The 15,157-nt window shown below is 35.4% G+C and overlaps 1 protein-coding gene across 5 annotated transcripts in view; it reads right to left on the bottom strand.

Annotated features, from left to right (window-relative positions):
- The window catches only part of LOC131439058 (orexin receptor type 2-like), a 335,326-nt gene that overhangs the window by 32,086 nt on the left and 288,083 nt on the right, over nucleotides 1–15,157 (bottom strand). For all 5 annotated transcript variants that reach the window (XM_058609588.1, XM_058609590.1, XM_058609591.1 and 2 more), the window contains 2 exons: nucleotides 9,195–9,301; nucleotides 8,622–8,772 (listed from right to left, as the gene is read on the bottom strand). In XM_058609588.1, the coding sequence (XP_058465571.1) occupies nucleotides 8,622–8,772; nucleotides 9,195–9,301 (258 nt within the window). The remainder of the gene's footprint in view (nucleotides 1–8,621; nucleotides 8,773–9,194; nucleotides 9,302–15,157) is intronic.

Genomic DNA, 15,157 nt, shown 5'->3' on the forward strand with positions numbered 1-15,157 from the left:
ATGTCCAACACGTTCATTTGATATCTTTAGGGTGTCAGCTATCTCGATCAACTTCACTTTACGGTCATTGAAAATCATTTTGTGGATTTGTTTCACGTTTTCATCGGTAACAGCCTCTTTTGGACGTCCACTGCGTTCATCGTCTTCGGTGCTCATTGACCAGCACGAAATTTTGCAAACCACTTACGAATTGTTGCTTCGCCCGGTGCAGAGTCTGGATAACACTCATCAAGCCATTTTTTGGTATCGGCGGCACTTTTTTTCATCAAAATGTAGTGTTTCATCAACACACGAAATTCCTTTTTTTCCATATTTTTCACAATAACAAAAGTAGCTTCACTCAAAATGCAATATCTCACAAACTAATAATCAGACAGCTGTCAAAGTTATACACGTATCTTTTGAAGGTTTGTACTAACTGAAAATGGTATGGATTTAATTCTAGTGGCGCCCTCTCATAGAAACGATACGAACTTTTCAGCCGATCTGTTACACTTCAGCAAAATTAATTTTGAAATTAATGACATGACTTCTTGCTTCGAATTGTACATTTAAGTGAATTACGATGCTCCTTTTAAAACGTTTTCATAGACTTAAATTAACACGATTTTTCTAAGTGTATGCAATTACTACTTTTTCTCTTTACGCTTTCTAACTGACTCGTCATAGTTTTCAATACCTGATAATTTGAAACGCCTGGTACCATTTTTGCATTTTATCTTTTCCATTTCCACGTGGTACCGTATCATCCTTTTATTCACAAAACGTTTCGTTAGTCACTGTATCAAAAGGTTTCCAATCAAGGGGATGACGCTTAGAACAATGTGCCAATCACACATTACACAATGCGTTGGTGCATTTATCAATACTGGCACTTTTGTTTTCATACAGTTACACAGTTGCGGCACACGAAGGGCTCAGTTTTGACAAGTAGCTGTTTCATGGGGCACAGAGTGGCAAACTTAGGCTCACAGTATATCACGTGTTTTCTTAGAGGCACAATATAGTTTGTGTTAAGAGACTCTCCCCTTGATTCCAATTCAATTTATCTCTCCCCAACCATCGCTGTTACACAACGAAATGACCCCTTCTAGAGCTCCGGCATTTGATCCTAGAGTGTTGGGTTTCCTCTTAACTGGATAGTGTCACAGGAAATGATTAACGCAATGATGAGATGACGGTAGCAAAGATTGAAAAAGCTGCTGTTAAGGAAGTCGTTACCATGTACATCTCGAGTTCTTTATTTATCCAATCATCTGAAGTGTCGAATGGAAATTTTTCGAATCGCTTTTATTGAATGCTTGCTCTGCCAAAATTCAAATGTCTCAAGTGCCACATACCAAAATCCTTATACGACAACTACCTGTTGATGATCAGAAAGGCGTCACTAAGTTTTGCCCATAGGTTTATTAGCAGTTTCTGGTATTGTTATTATAATATTATAATACAATTTTTTATTTCGGTATAATTTACAGTTATAGGTTAGAATCAAATTCAAATTATTCGTGCTATAAATGGTACGTCGTGAAGGAAGACGAAAAAAGCACTATTGCGAAAGGAACAAGGTCGGACAGCGTGGCAGTCAATCTTATCATCCAAAGCGGGAGCGGGTCATTTCGACAAAAGTGACCAAATGGGTACTTTCGCCGAAAGGGTAATTTTTTCATAAATACGTTTATTTCATAGGCAATACTTTAGTACTTTAAACCTAATACAATTCGAATATCATATTAGTATATTGGTATTCATTAGTTAATATAAACACTGTTTTTATCAAGCGGTTCGCTATTATAAATTACATTAAATAAAATACATTTATTTTGTACATGATCTTATAACTATTTCAGGTTTGTTTGTAGGAGTTCATCACAATTGTTCGATTTGGCGGAATGACCCTTTTGGCGAAATGGCATTTAAACCAATTGCAACTTCTCGTTGAATTTGTACTGTATCGAGACTGATTAGTCACTCGCGACTTTCGTAGCTGGCGAGGTAGACGTCGAAGAGCGAAGTGAACGAATCGGCGTTGTATCGATTCGATTCAATCAGCACAGTGAAGGTTGTGAGGATTCCAAACGACTGAGCAGTACTTATAGCCCCTAAATTATCTACGGTAATCTACGTTGCATTGAGCACTAGCGCATATGCTATGCGGAGAGAACACAGTTTATACTAAAACACCCTTCATTATGCAGTGAAAGATCTTCCGAACAACTCTCGTGTATACGAAAAGAGTGTGCTGATCAGTGCAGTAAAAAGTCATTCAATTCAATTGAAACCGAATGTGAAACACACTGACGATATCTGTACTGCAGTAAACTCCACACTCTGGCACACACAACGTTCGCTGACGTACCGAACCGGCAGCATTCAGTTCTTATACCGACTCTTTTCAAATCAAAGCTCAGTTTAACCATCAGTTTAATCATCTTATTTCAATAGTGTGAGAGCGGCCTTCAAATGAGGTTCATGTAAACATTCGAATTGGTTCAAGATAATAGATGAAAGACAACCCAGGTAGCTGAAATATCAATTACAGAATACACATAAACTAATAGTTTCCTTCTTCAGTTTTCATTTTTAATACTTCACTCCATTTATAATTCTATTCATTTGAACTTGCTCACCATCAACAGCTTTATTTGAAATTGGGAACGAAAGTCATAAGAATTTGTATCGATATGCTGACGGTCAGTGGCCATAAATTTCATTTTCATCTGATATCATTCGATTGAAAATATAATTTTACCGCACTGATTCTGATAGATACTGTAAACATTACGGTACACAAGCTCCACCTGGTAGAGTAATTACTTTGAATATATTAATGTTTTGAACATAATTTATGTTTTGCACAGAAACTGGTTCAGGACCACCACCTTTCCAAATAATCGTAATCCAACTTTATGGTATTGAATGCAATATAATATTTTTGTTGTTCTGGTGAGACAGTTCTCAACTAATTTTAATTAAAATATCACTTTTAGTCTCCACAAACACAACAAACTCTCCGAAGACAGTACGGTTCTATACTGTACTCAATTTATAAAAGTTTTCAAGAAAGGTTGATGAATTATGAATTTGTCGCTACAAATAAAATAAAAAAACCCAACATATCAGGTTTTATGTACTTATCATTATATTTAGCAATACAAATAATCAAAACTTTGATATAAAGTTCTCGTTTCACTCTCAAGTTCCTCAGATTTCAGATTTCGTTAGCCTATTCATGTTAATACTTTAGTAGCTTACTAGCTCCTTCTAGGAAAACAGTTTTCGATTTGCCTATCCTTTACCAATTTATTGAAAACCCGATTGATAACATCACTCTCGTGAACATTTTCAGTAACTGAAGACTACCTATATAGATACAATATGGAATGTTTAGTTAATCATTTAATTGGTATTGATACTCTAGAACAACTTCTCGAAGAAACCATCTGAATGAGTCAACATAAATTTTCAAATTTGAATTGCAAACTAGCACCATCCATTGGAGATACTGTTTACACTATTTGATCTGTTTGTAGCTCCGGAACATTTTTTCCGAAAACACGAACATTCTATATCATCAGGGCTTAGAGATATGACATTATAAATTTTCTATCGTCAAATTGCCCACTAGCGCCATTCGGTGGACAATTTCTCAATTAACATGGTCTTCATAATGTATACCCTAATATTTCTAACAGCTTTCCAACAAAAAATCCTATCTATATCTTTTAATTGTTTGATAAGAGCATAATTCTGATAATAAATATGTGAATTCGAGCACATTAACTACATCTGATGGAGAGATTCGGAGTTAAAACATTTGCTGTTTGACAAACTTTGAATTCCCGCATTCTTCAAAATACTATAATTACTTGAAGCTCAAATCGTTTGTCTGTGTTAAGCGAATGATTTATATCATGCATTTTTCAATGAGCCCCTGGCGGAGCAGTTCTCAACCAATTGTCTGTCAAACTAAACTAAATTGTTGGTCTAAGTATCTACAACAAGTTTGCCGAAGATTGTGTGGCTCTATCTGTCGACCGAAGCGAGATAACCGTTCACAGCCCCAATCAGTTGAAATCCCATATTTTCTGGGTCTCGTACGAGGTCTGTTCAAAAAGTTCCCGGAATTTTTTAATTGCGCGCGTCTGGAGAGTCCGGTGGTCAAAATTTTTTTTATTGTGTTGGTACATATGTCCCTAATGTATGGTGAAATTTTCAGCTGTATTCATTGTTTACATTCTGTCTTGTAGCGGCTGGTGTAGACGTGTTTTTTTGAGCTCGGCGATTTTTGTAGAGTCAAAGAATTTGTATTGAATTTTGCGTGAAAAATGAAATAAAGTGTAACCAAGTGTGCGAAATGTTACAGAGAGCCTACGGTGAGTCTGCTATGAAAAAAACAAGTGTTTACGAGTGGTATAAGCGTTTCCAAGATGGCCGCGAAGACGTTGAAGACGACGAACGCTCCGGTCGACCCAGCACGTCAATAATCGATGAAAATGTGGGAAAAGTGGAAAAAATGATTATGGATGATCGCCGAATCACTATTAGAGAAGTTGCTGATGAAGTTGGCATATTAGTTGGCTCATGCCATCATATTTTTTCAAATGTTTTGGGCATGAAACGAGTGGCAGCAAAATTCGTTCCAAAACTGCTGAATTTTTTGGCTAAAAACAATACTTTAATCATGCCCCAACCTCCTTATTCACCAGATATCGCTCCGTGTGATTTTTTCCTGTTCCCAAAGTGGAAGAGACCCATGAAAGGACAGCGTTTTTCATCGATTGAAGAGATAAAGGCAGAATCGCTGAGAGTGCTACAGAGCATTACAAAAAGTGACTATCAGGAGTGTTTCGAAGACTGGAAAAAACGCTGGCATAAGTGTATTATATCTACGGGGAATTACTTTGAAGGGGACCATATAGATGTAGACGAATAAATAAATATTATTTTAGAAAAATGAGAATTCCGGGCACTTTTTGAACAGACCTCGTATATCGTGGTTTTCCGGCAATAACGAATCTGGCAACAATGAATACCGGCTAAACCGAATCCTCGTTGTACGAGACCCCACTGTACAAGATTGAAGTTATGCTCGAACCTTGGGGAACACCTGCTCGTACGGGTAGCAATTCAGATTTACAATTTTGATAGCTGACCTGAAGAGTACGATCAGTTAAATAATTTTCAATTATTTTGATCAAATAAATAGGAAACTGGAAATCAGACATTTTTGCTATTAAGCCTTAGTACCAAACACTGTCGAATGTTTTTCTATGTCTAGAAGAGCAACTCCAATGGATAACCCAGAAGATTTATTTGCTTATATCATGTTCGTTACTCTGACAAGTTGATGAGTAGTTGAATGATCATGACGAAACCATAACTGATCTGGTAGAAAATTGAATTCTCGTTTATAAAAGACATCATTCTCAACAAGATATTTTTTTTCAAAAAGTTTACTGATAGAAGAAAGTAAACTAATTGGTCGATAACTTGATGTTTCTGCTGGGTTTTTATCAGGTTTGAGGATAGAAATTACTTTAGCGTTTTTTCATCTTTTAGAGAAGTAAGCTAATGAAAAACGCTTGTTTAAAATTTGAACCAAGCGTCTCAAGGCAACATCGGGAAAATTTTTAATAAGAACATTAATGACTCCATCATTACCAGGAGGCCTTCATGTTTTTCAGTTTCCTAACAAACTTAATTTCATCAAAATTCATCTCAGTAGTGTCATTTTGTAACAACACTTGTGTTGAAATATGGTCTTATTTCAGTGAGACTTCATTTTCAATAGGACTCAAAACTTTCAAATTAAAATTGTGGACAATTTCGAACTACTGAGCAAGTTTTTGAGCATTTTCACTATTTGTAAGAAGTATTTGATGTCCTTCCTTGAGAGCAGGAATTGGTTTCTGAGGTTTCTTAAGAAGGTTTAGAAAAGGGTTTAATTTGTTCAATTTCTTAAGCGAAATTTTCATTTCACAAAAGTGTAAATCTATGTTTAATTTCTTTTTGTAAATCCTTAACTATGTTTTCCATAGCAGGATCACGAGTACGTTGATAATGTCGTCGACGAACATTCTTCAACCGAATGAGCAGTTGAAGATTGTCATCGAAGATAGGAGAATTTAGCTTTGGGAACTGAAAGATTTCTAGCTTCGATAATGTAATGATTCAAAATATAATTAAAAAAAAAATTTCATGACCCACATGTGAGATATGTATTCAAACCCATTGGCTCTATAATAGTTAAATATAAAACTAATTTAATTAATTAAAAATGAAACGGTTCTTTTTTTTGTGAACATTTGTTACGATTCACTAACATACAGTTAACTTTACATCACTTGGCGAAATCTAGCAGCTGCTGTTGTGGAAAATGTGCTTCTTCAGGGCTTGTGATACTAGATTTTAACGTCAACAGCAAACGATAGACGAGAGCCCTTCAGAGAAAAGTTGTTGTACAGTAAGAATATGAAATATCCGAGATGACTACTATGCGGGATTCCGGACGAAGCAATGCACTCATTGGAAAAGTGAACGCCGACTTTTCCTGATAAACGATTCTTGAGATATGATTGCAGTCATCGATGGATGTTTGGAATTTAGTAATCATGATATCGTTGTTAATTATATCAAACGCTGAGGAAAGATTAGCAATAATAGCGTGCATGGTCATTTCACATACCATCAGTCACGTAAGAAGATTGGAAGAAGCAATTTGCAGCCGTGATTGAAGAACTCAAGTGTTCTTTACATAGTGAGTATCTATGAACTCAATGTTCCTTTAAAAATTGTTCCTGAAACGTAGGTGCGAGTCCCAATTTAAAAACATAGAAGATCAGATCATATAGGATAAAATCTAAACTATTCTATAAAGCGTTTTATTTTAGCTGTTGAAGCTTATTGATTTGGGTTATATGTAATGCATAAATCAAAAACTTAGAACTATTAAAACGATGAACACGATCGAAGACTTGTGTGTGCTCAATCTTCCTAGCAGGGATAAATTCCAAATTTTCAATTTGGGTAATATTTAATTGTTTCAATGCTCTAATGTTTCATTTCAGTAATATTTAATTGTTTAATGTTCTAAAATATTTATAATTCCTAAGAGAATTTAGCATATTTTCAAACGTTTAGTTTTTATATAATGCACTTTTTATCGCCTGAAATTGCCAACCTATGAGAAAGTGTTTTAGTGGCACGAAATATTGCTTCTTCGAATATTTAGTCCGAATAAATTGCAATCGATTACGGTTACGTTAACACCTATTTTTAAAAATATTTTAATTATTTTAATTTGTCAAACATAGGTATTTATCTGGCGATTTTAAAACAGTATGAATGGCGCAAATGTTGAAAAAACCTCGGATGTTCTAATTATTGGCTTAAACACCGTGAGAACGGCTACTTCCAGGAAGACGGTATCCGTCAGTAAATTTACTACCTTTGATCCGAACATGGCACATATCGGCATTAAATCCAACATTAATTCCGATAAGTGCCATTTTACAATACAATTGTAGCAATTTTATAATACAATTATAGGAAAAGAAAATTAAGACATTTTATAAAGTTTGATTTATTTTTAGTCGGTCTTCTCTTTCTTGTAATAATTGTCTTCTTATTCTTCTTCATTTTGTACGAATACAAAACTTAATTCTCTGACTGGTACTTTAAAAAAAGTTCTGCATCATGATAAAGAAGAATAAGTTTTAGAAAGCCCCAAGAATGTTCAGTTTATGCACGATAATTTATCATCACCACTCCTTTCTATGGTCTTTCATTCAACCAGTTAATGCTTACCCCTGAAGTGTGCCAGTTAAAGCGGTTTCGTCGAGCTTCTAGGGACGTACGTAAATACCTGACACGTGATAAACTGCCATTCCATACACCGAGCAGTGTCCTTCAACTTTGTAGTCGAGGAAGCGGGAGTGAGCTGTTGAAAGGAACAAATTTACATCTTTTCTCAGGAAATCCAACCGAGATAAGATAGAATGTGAACATGATACCACCGACAGCGGGTAGTACATTAGCGACAAAATGTTGGCAATAATTTTCTTCCGGTTTCTTTGCTTCTGCATTTTGTTTCTGCTTTTTTAATGCTGAAAGTTCTGATGATTTCCTGGACGGATAAAATATCAAAGTGGGAAATACACTGCTTCTCCATTCGCCCACCACTTGACCACTCTCCCACCATTTAAACAAAGTTCCTGTAAAGTTACTATTTCGAGCTTCATTTGAATGTCGGCATTACAGCTATTGAGAGAGTATTGCGTTGGTCTATTGGTAGCTGTTAAACATAAAGACTACTGTTTTCTTACTAGTCTCAAAAGTGTATTGGATATAGTAGATTTCTGCTGTGGATATTTTAAAAGTAGTGTGTATATTTATAACCAGCTAATTGGGATTTGACAACAATTCAACAAATGACTAGGCGTTTCAACAAATGACTAGGCGTTTCAACAAATGACTAGGCGTTTCCACAAACAAGAAGTTTTGGTGAAGACGTATCGTTGTTTATCACTGGAACTTGCTATTGTACATGCTTATTACCATGTTTACAGATAAAAAATCTTCAAATAGGTTATTTATCGTTCCTTAATCATCGAGAAACTCACCTAGCCACATTTAGCATATGAACCGGACAGTAGCATCCGGCAAACATGATGACGACGGCCACCAACATTTTTGCTGCTTTCCGGCGGGCTCGGAGCTGTCCCATTGTGCTGGTATTTCCCACACAATTCAGCGTAGATCTGGTGCTATGGACTGAAATGAAAACCGAAAATAAATTTAGATAGATAGACGTGTGAAAATTTCGTGGAAAGGAACACACACAAAATGACGGCCGTGCTTTTGTTATGAAAAACTTGAAATTAATGAAGAAGAGTAACTTGCGACGGATAAGACGTGACTGTTTATATTGATACTGTTTGAAGGTGCGCTGTTGTTTGTTGTAGAGCTAAACTATAACAAATCCGTGTTTCTCGGGAGTTTTAATCCAATCAGCTTATATACGTTTCGGCAAACAATCGTGATTATTGTAAATCATCATTGTTGTGAATAATCATTATTTATCTTCGAAGGAAGATTCTGAATCATAAACTTCCTTCCGCATCATCAAAATCAATTTCCTTGTGGCTAACGACTGCCCCGTTGTGGCCGCATTGTGTAGATCCCCACATACTTACTTCCACAAGGTTGTGTCCGGGACTCTCGGTGGCCTGGAATGGTGTCGGACCTCCAGAGTATCAGAATGATTTGAATGTACGCAACCGTCATGAATATAAGTGGTAATCTGTGAAAAAAAAATTAAAAATGTGCGATCAAATCCCATAACCATCATTTGCCGCGACTAGTAGGGCGCAAAAAGCACGTTCATGGATTCGAATGAAAACATTATCGTTTGGACATTCCACAAACCATCGACCGATGAACAAACCATACAAATACCTCAAACCAAAATAGGATCATTCGTTGTTCCGTGGCGACGGCGCAACACAGACATTCGGAGAAGTGCCCTTTTAATGGCAATAATTGAGCAAAAAAGGATTCACTTCTGTTATTGTTTGAAGAGATACCAGGGCAAACGTCGATGGGAGGCAAATTTCCGACGAAACTCTGTGTTTCTTAGCGAAATCCTGAACGAGGTGGGTGAGGCAGTGTGCTTTGACGAGGCGAGGTAATGATTGAGGTAGTTTCGTGAAGTGATGACGGAGGACTGCCGCCGTTTGGCTAGGTCATTATTGAACGGTTGTCACGAACAGGTTGAAGTTAATGGTTTACAGAACGATGCTCGTGATTTCATTGAGAGTAATTTACTAAAAAAGATTGGACTATGTTTTTGCCTGAGAAGAGTGGAAATGTAAGATGAGATTTTATATAATTATAGCCATTACGGGTGTTATTATTTCTATGGATAACAGATTGCCTAGTTGTAGATATAATTACGGCAATCATGATGGTTCGTATAATCATTCCTACATAAACAAATCGGGAATTAAAAAGAAACTTGATGTATCACACCAAGCGACATGGAAAAAAACATCTACGTATCTAAGTATTGGCCAAAAAATGAAATAGATTCATTTTTTTAAATGGAAGGTGACTAGGAATGAAAAGTGGGAGCATACGACCATATGGTGCGAAATCGATCATGGGCAATGTGCGATGAACTAACCTTAACGGTGCTCCCAGCCAGGAAGGCTCTCCTGTGCATTTGGCGAAACTGGAAAAGCAGTATTTATTATGAGTTGCTTCCATATGACTAAACACTGAATTCGAACCTCTACTGTTAACAGATGGAATTATAGTTTTTAGATTGTCCAAAAACATTCATAATAGGACAACAAAAGAAATTTCCCGTTACACCAGGTTACATTAGGCAACACACGTCCATAGTGATCAGAGCCGTAGTGAGCAAACTTTTTAACAAACACCATGAAGACGCCCTAACATTTATTTTTCTATAAGGTTATCTCAAGTAACATTTTCAATTTTATTGAATACTTGTAGCAGTCTTGAGTGTTACATCATAAGTCTCGCATTGAAACTGTAAATTCACAAAAGCCTACTGAAAAACATTTTAAGATCATATGTTCATATATAAGATTCATAAAGCAAAATGAAGAATCAGCATAAACCTGCGTTGAATCTATTTCAAAATCATTCAAAATTGAAGGAAGTTTTTAAACCTGCTTTACAAACAACATAGTAAAAATTTCATTCACGACTTTGAGCTTTTCTCTGAATTAAAAAAGGCGATTTCATGAAATTTTCCTTATTGAAAATTCCACTTAACCTGAAAGTGATAAATCCTATAGCCCACCACACACGCGTTATAAACATACCTTCTGATCAAAATTGACCCGGACTGAATCGTATTTGACCAAAAATTCAGTCACAATCAAGCTTGGATGCGACGGCGCTTGGCATCGACTCGTTTCATACCCGAAACATTAACCATAATGTGCTGAATCGATCCATAGGAGATGTCATGATCCTATGCTATCTCTAATGCTAACACAACGATTTTCAAGCACAATTTCCTCCTGCATGAGACAAATTTTCTACGATCTCACGACCCTCACTGAATACTTTATGCCACTCAAATACTTGCTTTCTCGAAAGAGTAGACCCTCAAAACACCCCTAAATGACTTCTGCAACATTTTGAATAATTGCGTTGCCGAAATTCCATTTGAAATATAAAATTTCGAGTAAATTCATTGTTCAACGCTTTTTTTCATAATAAATATAGCCAGACAAATTTTTCGCACAAACAAGCTGCTAAACACACACTAATTGACATATTTCATTCAAACTTAATAGGAATGTCAAAGAAGGTTGTACTAATCTAGACAAAAAATTACCGATTGGGTTTACGTGCGCGGTTTGAATGGACCAGTCCGGGTCAATTTTGATCGGAAGGTATTTTGTAGTGAGAACTCGCGGATACTATTTAACACTAACTTATTTTGACGGATATCAAACCAAACAGAGTGAAATTCGAATCAATGCATTGTTCGTTACTAATTGAATTGAAACCGCCCATGATCTCAACTATGTAGTTTTATCTACTCGAATCGATGTGACCTAACCACGGTTTTATTTTCCGTATTTTGTATTCGTACTCCTGCATAGCAAACAATGACGTAGTCCTACGTCAAAATGGACGATATTAGATCAGTGAATAGTACGGAAATCTACGCACATGCACATTTTTTTAATTTGGAGTTTCGGGAACGACAATACTTCTCAATGAAAAAAATGTTGGGGGACCTTCTAAATGATCAAATCAATCACAAAAGATGTCCGTTATATCCGAACTAAACTTTTGAAATGCGCACTGTAGATGACGCTAAAATCAGTAGCTGCTTTTAGAAGGTTTGCAGGTTTGCTCTTTAATTGTACAACAAATTTTCACCAATTCCATCATATTTTCAGAATTAAGAATCAAAACTAATTGGCTTAAGTTGCATGTTCCCCTAGTTGTTTGTATGAGCAGAAATGAACCTGACCTGTAAAGGAAGGTTCATTCACTCCAGGAGGAACGATGAATCCTTCTAATTATAGCTCCTTACCGCATTGGATGAGAAGCAGTAATGTATCTTTCAAAATATGATCTCCGTACACAGATTGAACCATGTAGGGAGAACCAAAAACCCGGATATGTAATTACGTCAATGCGGGATAGTAACGTATGAGATGCTATGAAGTACCGTAATCGCAATCTCACAAATCACACGAATAATATTCAGCACGCTCTGATCAGAATACTGCAATAGTGCTTGGAAAAATGCAGTAGACATTTTGACATTTTCAGATTAAAATCTGATAAAAATGCTTTAGTCTGAGCGCAAGTTTGCAATCATCGCCATCAGCCCATTCATATCCAGTAATTCCAGAATGCCTATAATAAGTAAACAGTATCTTAAACGCAGAGGTCTTTGATTGAGGAGGTCTTTCTTTGAGGACTTTGATCCACCAAGTGAATAAGACTGTTCTAGTTTCATTTCACGCCTGTAGACACCAGTAGAAGCACGACCATCCAGTAGAGAACTGTCATGAAAGATAATTGTTTCGGTCGTCGCTTTATGGTGGTTCTGTATTCTAAATGGCTATAGAGTTGCACTTCCATGTAAATGAATGATTATGATTACGGTGGCATCTCATCGGATTTATGTAACAGTACAATACTAATCTTAAACTAAATTTAATTTAGTTTTTCCAGAAAAATTCGCATGTTATTAATTATTAGTTTATTAAAAATCGTGCAACAAATTCTTACCAATTCCATAATGTTTTGGCGCCCCTTGGATGTTGGCGCCCGCCTCGCCTCGAACACCTCACTCGTCTTACCCTCATTACGACACTGATAGTGACCCGTTCGAAACTACGCCAGCATGGCTGGGCAGTTTGTATGTATCCACAATATAGTCCGTATGGCACCACCGTCTTTTGTTTTTAATTGTAGAAATTTCTCAGTGATTAGAAATTAGTATCAGAAGAATATTGTGAAAATCAATTTCACCAAGTAATACTAAAACTTCTTTCGCAGCTACCCTTAAAACTTCAACAAATTATAAAATAATATCCACTCTTTTAAGGCAAAAATATATTCGACCCTAATTGTTTAATTCGAAACATAATATAACGTCGAAATAAGGGATTTCAAATTTCCAATTTCCAATTTCTAATTTCCAATTTCCAATTTCTAATTTCCAATTTCCAATTTCCAATTTCCAATTTCCAATTTCCAATTTCCAATTTCCAATTTCCAATTTCCAATTTCCAATTTCCAATTTCCAATTTCCAATTTCCAATTTCCAATTTCCAATTTCCAATTTCCAATTTCCAATTTCCAATTTCCAATTTCCAATTTCCAATTTCCAATTTCCAATTTCCAATTTCCAATTTCCAATTTCCAATTTCCAATTTCCAATTTCCAATTTCCAATTTCCAATTTCCAATTTCCAATTTCCAATTTCCAATTTCCAATTTCCAATTTCCAATTTCCAATTTCCAATTTCCAATTTCCAATTTCCAATTTCCAATTTCCAATTTCCAATTTCCAATTTCCAATTTCCAATTTCCAATTTCCAATTTCCAATTTCCAATTTCCAATTTCCAATTTCCAATTTCCAATTTCCAATTTCCAATTTCCAATTTCCAATTTCCAATTTCCAATTTCCAATTTCCAATTTCCAATTTCCAATTTCCAATTTCCAATTTCCAATTTCCAATTTCCAATTTCCAATTTCCAATTTCCAATTTCCAATTTCCAATTTCCAATTTCCAATTTCCAATTTCCAATTTCCAATTTCCAATTTCCAATTTCCAATTTCCAATTTCCAATTTCCAATTTCCAATTTCCAATTTCCAATTTCCAATTTCCAATTTCCAATTTCCAATTTCCAATGTCCAATTTCCAATTTCCAATTTCCAATTTCCAATTTCCAATTTCCAATTTCCAATTTCCAATTTCCAATTTCCAATTTCCAATTTCCAATTTCCAATTTCCAATTTCCAATTTCCAATTTCCAATTTCCAATTTCCAATTTCCAATTTCCAATTTCCAATTTCCAATTTCCAATTTCCAATTTCCAATTTCCAATTTCCAATTTCCAATTTCCAATTTCCAATTTCCAATTTCCAATTTCCAATTTCCAATTTCCAATTTCCAATTTCCAATTTCCAATTTCCAATTTCCAATTTCCAATTTCCAATTTCCAATTTCCAATTTCCAGTTTCCAATTTCCAATTTCCAATTTCCAATTTCCAATTTCCAATTTCCAATTTCCAATTTCCAATTTCCTATTTCCTATTTCCTATTTCCTATTTCCTATTTCCTATTTCCTATTTCCTATTTCCTATTTCCTATTTCCTATTTCCTATTTCCTATTTCCTATTTCCTATTTCCTATTTCCTATTTCCTATTTCCTATTTCCTATTTCCTATTTCCTATTTCCTATTTCCTATTTCCTATTTCCTATTGCCAATTTCCAATTTCCAATGATTTCCATTTCCAATATCCAATTTCCAAATTCCAAATTTCCGATTTCCAAGTTTAAATTTCCATTTTCCAATTTCCGATTTCCGATTTTTACTAATTGGTGATGACAATTTTGTTATGACAGTTTCATTTTAGTTGGCTTAGTTTTTATTATTTTGTTTGACAAAAACATCCAAGTAAAGATAAAAATAAATGAAACGGCAGCATGAGAGATCTCATTTCTAGTTTAAACCCATAAAGCGGCAAATGGCTGAAACGTCGTCATTTCAATAAAAGCTCCTTGCATCCAAGTATTTAATTAGTAGCAACCAGTTCGTGACGAGCGGAACCGAAGAGTGGTCTTAGAATGATAAATTAAAAATGAGAGAAAATTTATTGCTTGGTTTCCGACGCCAATAAGATACTCTTGCATCATCGTATAAAAGTCGGGTGTGAAAATGAATACAGAATCTATAGCAATATCAGTTATTACTGTTGAAAAAGAACACAATTTTTATAGATGCACGGGTTGAGCCGACGTGGTGAGGTTTTTCGGAATATTTCGTGATTCCTTGCTTAAGGAAAGAAACGCATATTGGTCTAGCTATGAATAATGATATTCATAATTTCATCATTCTTATACAGGAAGTCAGCAACAGAC

The sequence above is a fragment of the Malaya genurostris genome, chromosome 3, assembly GCF_030247185.1.
Source record: "Malaya genurostris strain Urasoe2022 chromosome 3, Malgen_1.1, whole genome shotgun sequence".
NCBI classification, from domain to species: Eukaryota; Metazoa; Arthropoda; class Insecta; order Diptera; family Culicidae; genus Malaya; species Malaya genurostris.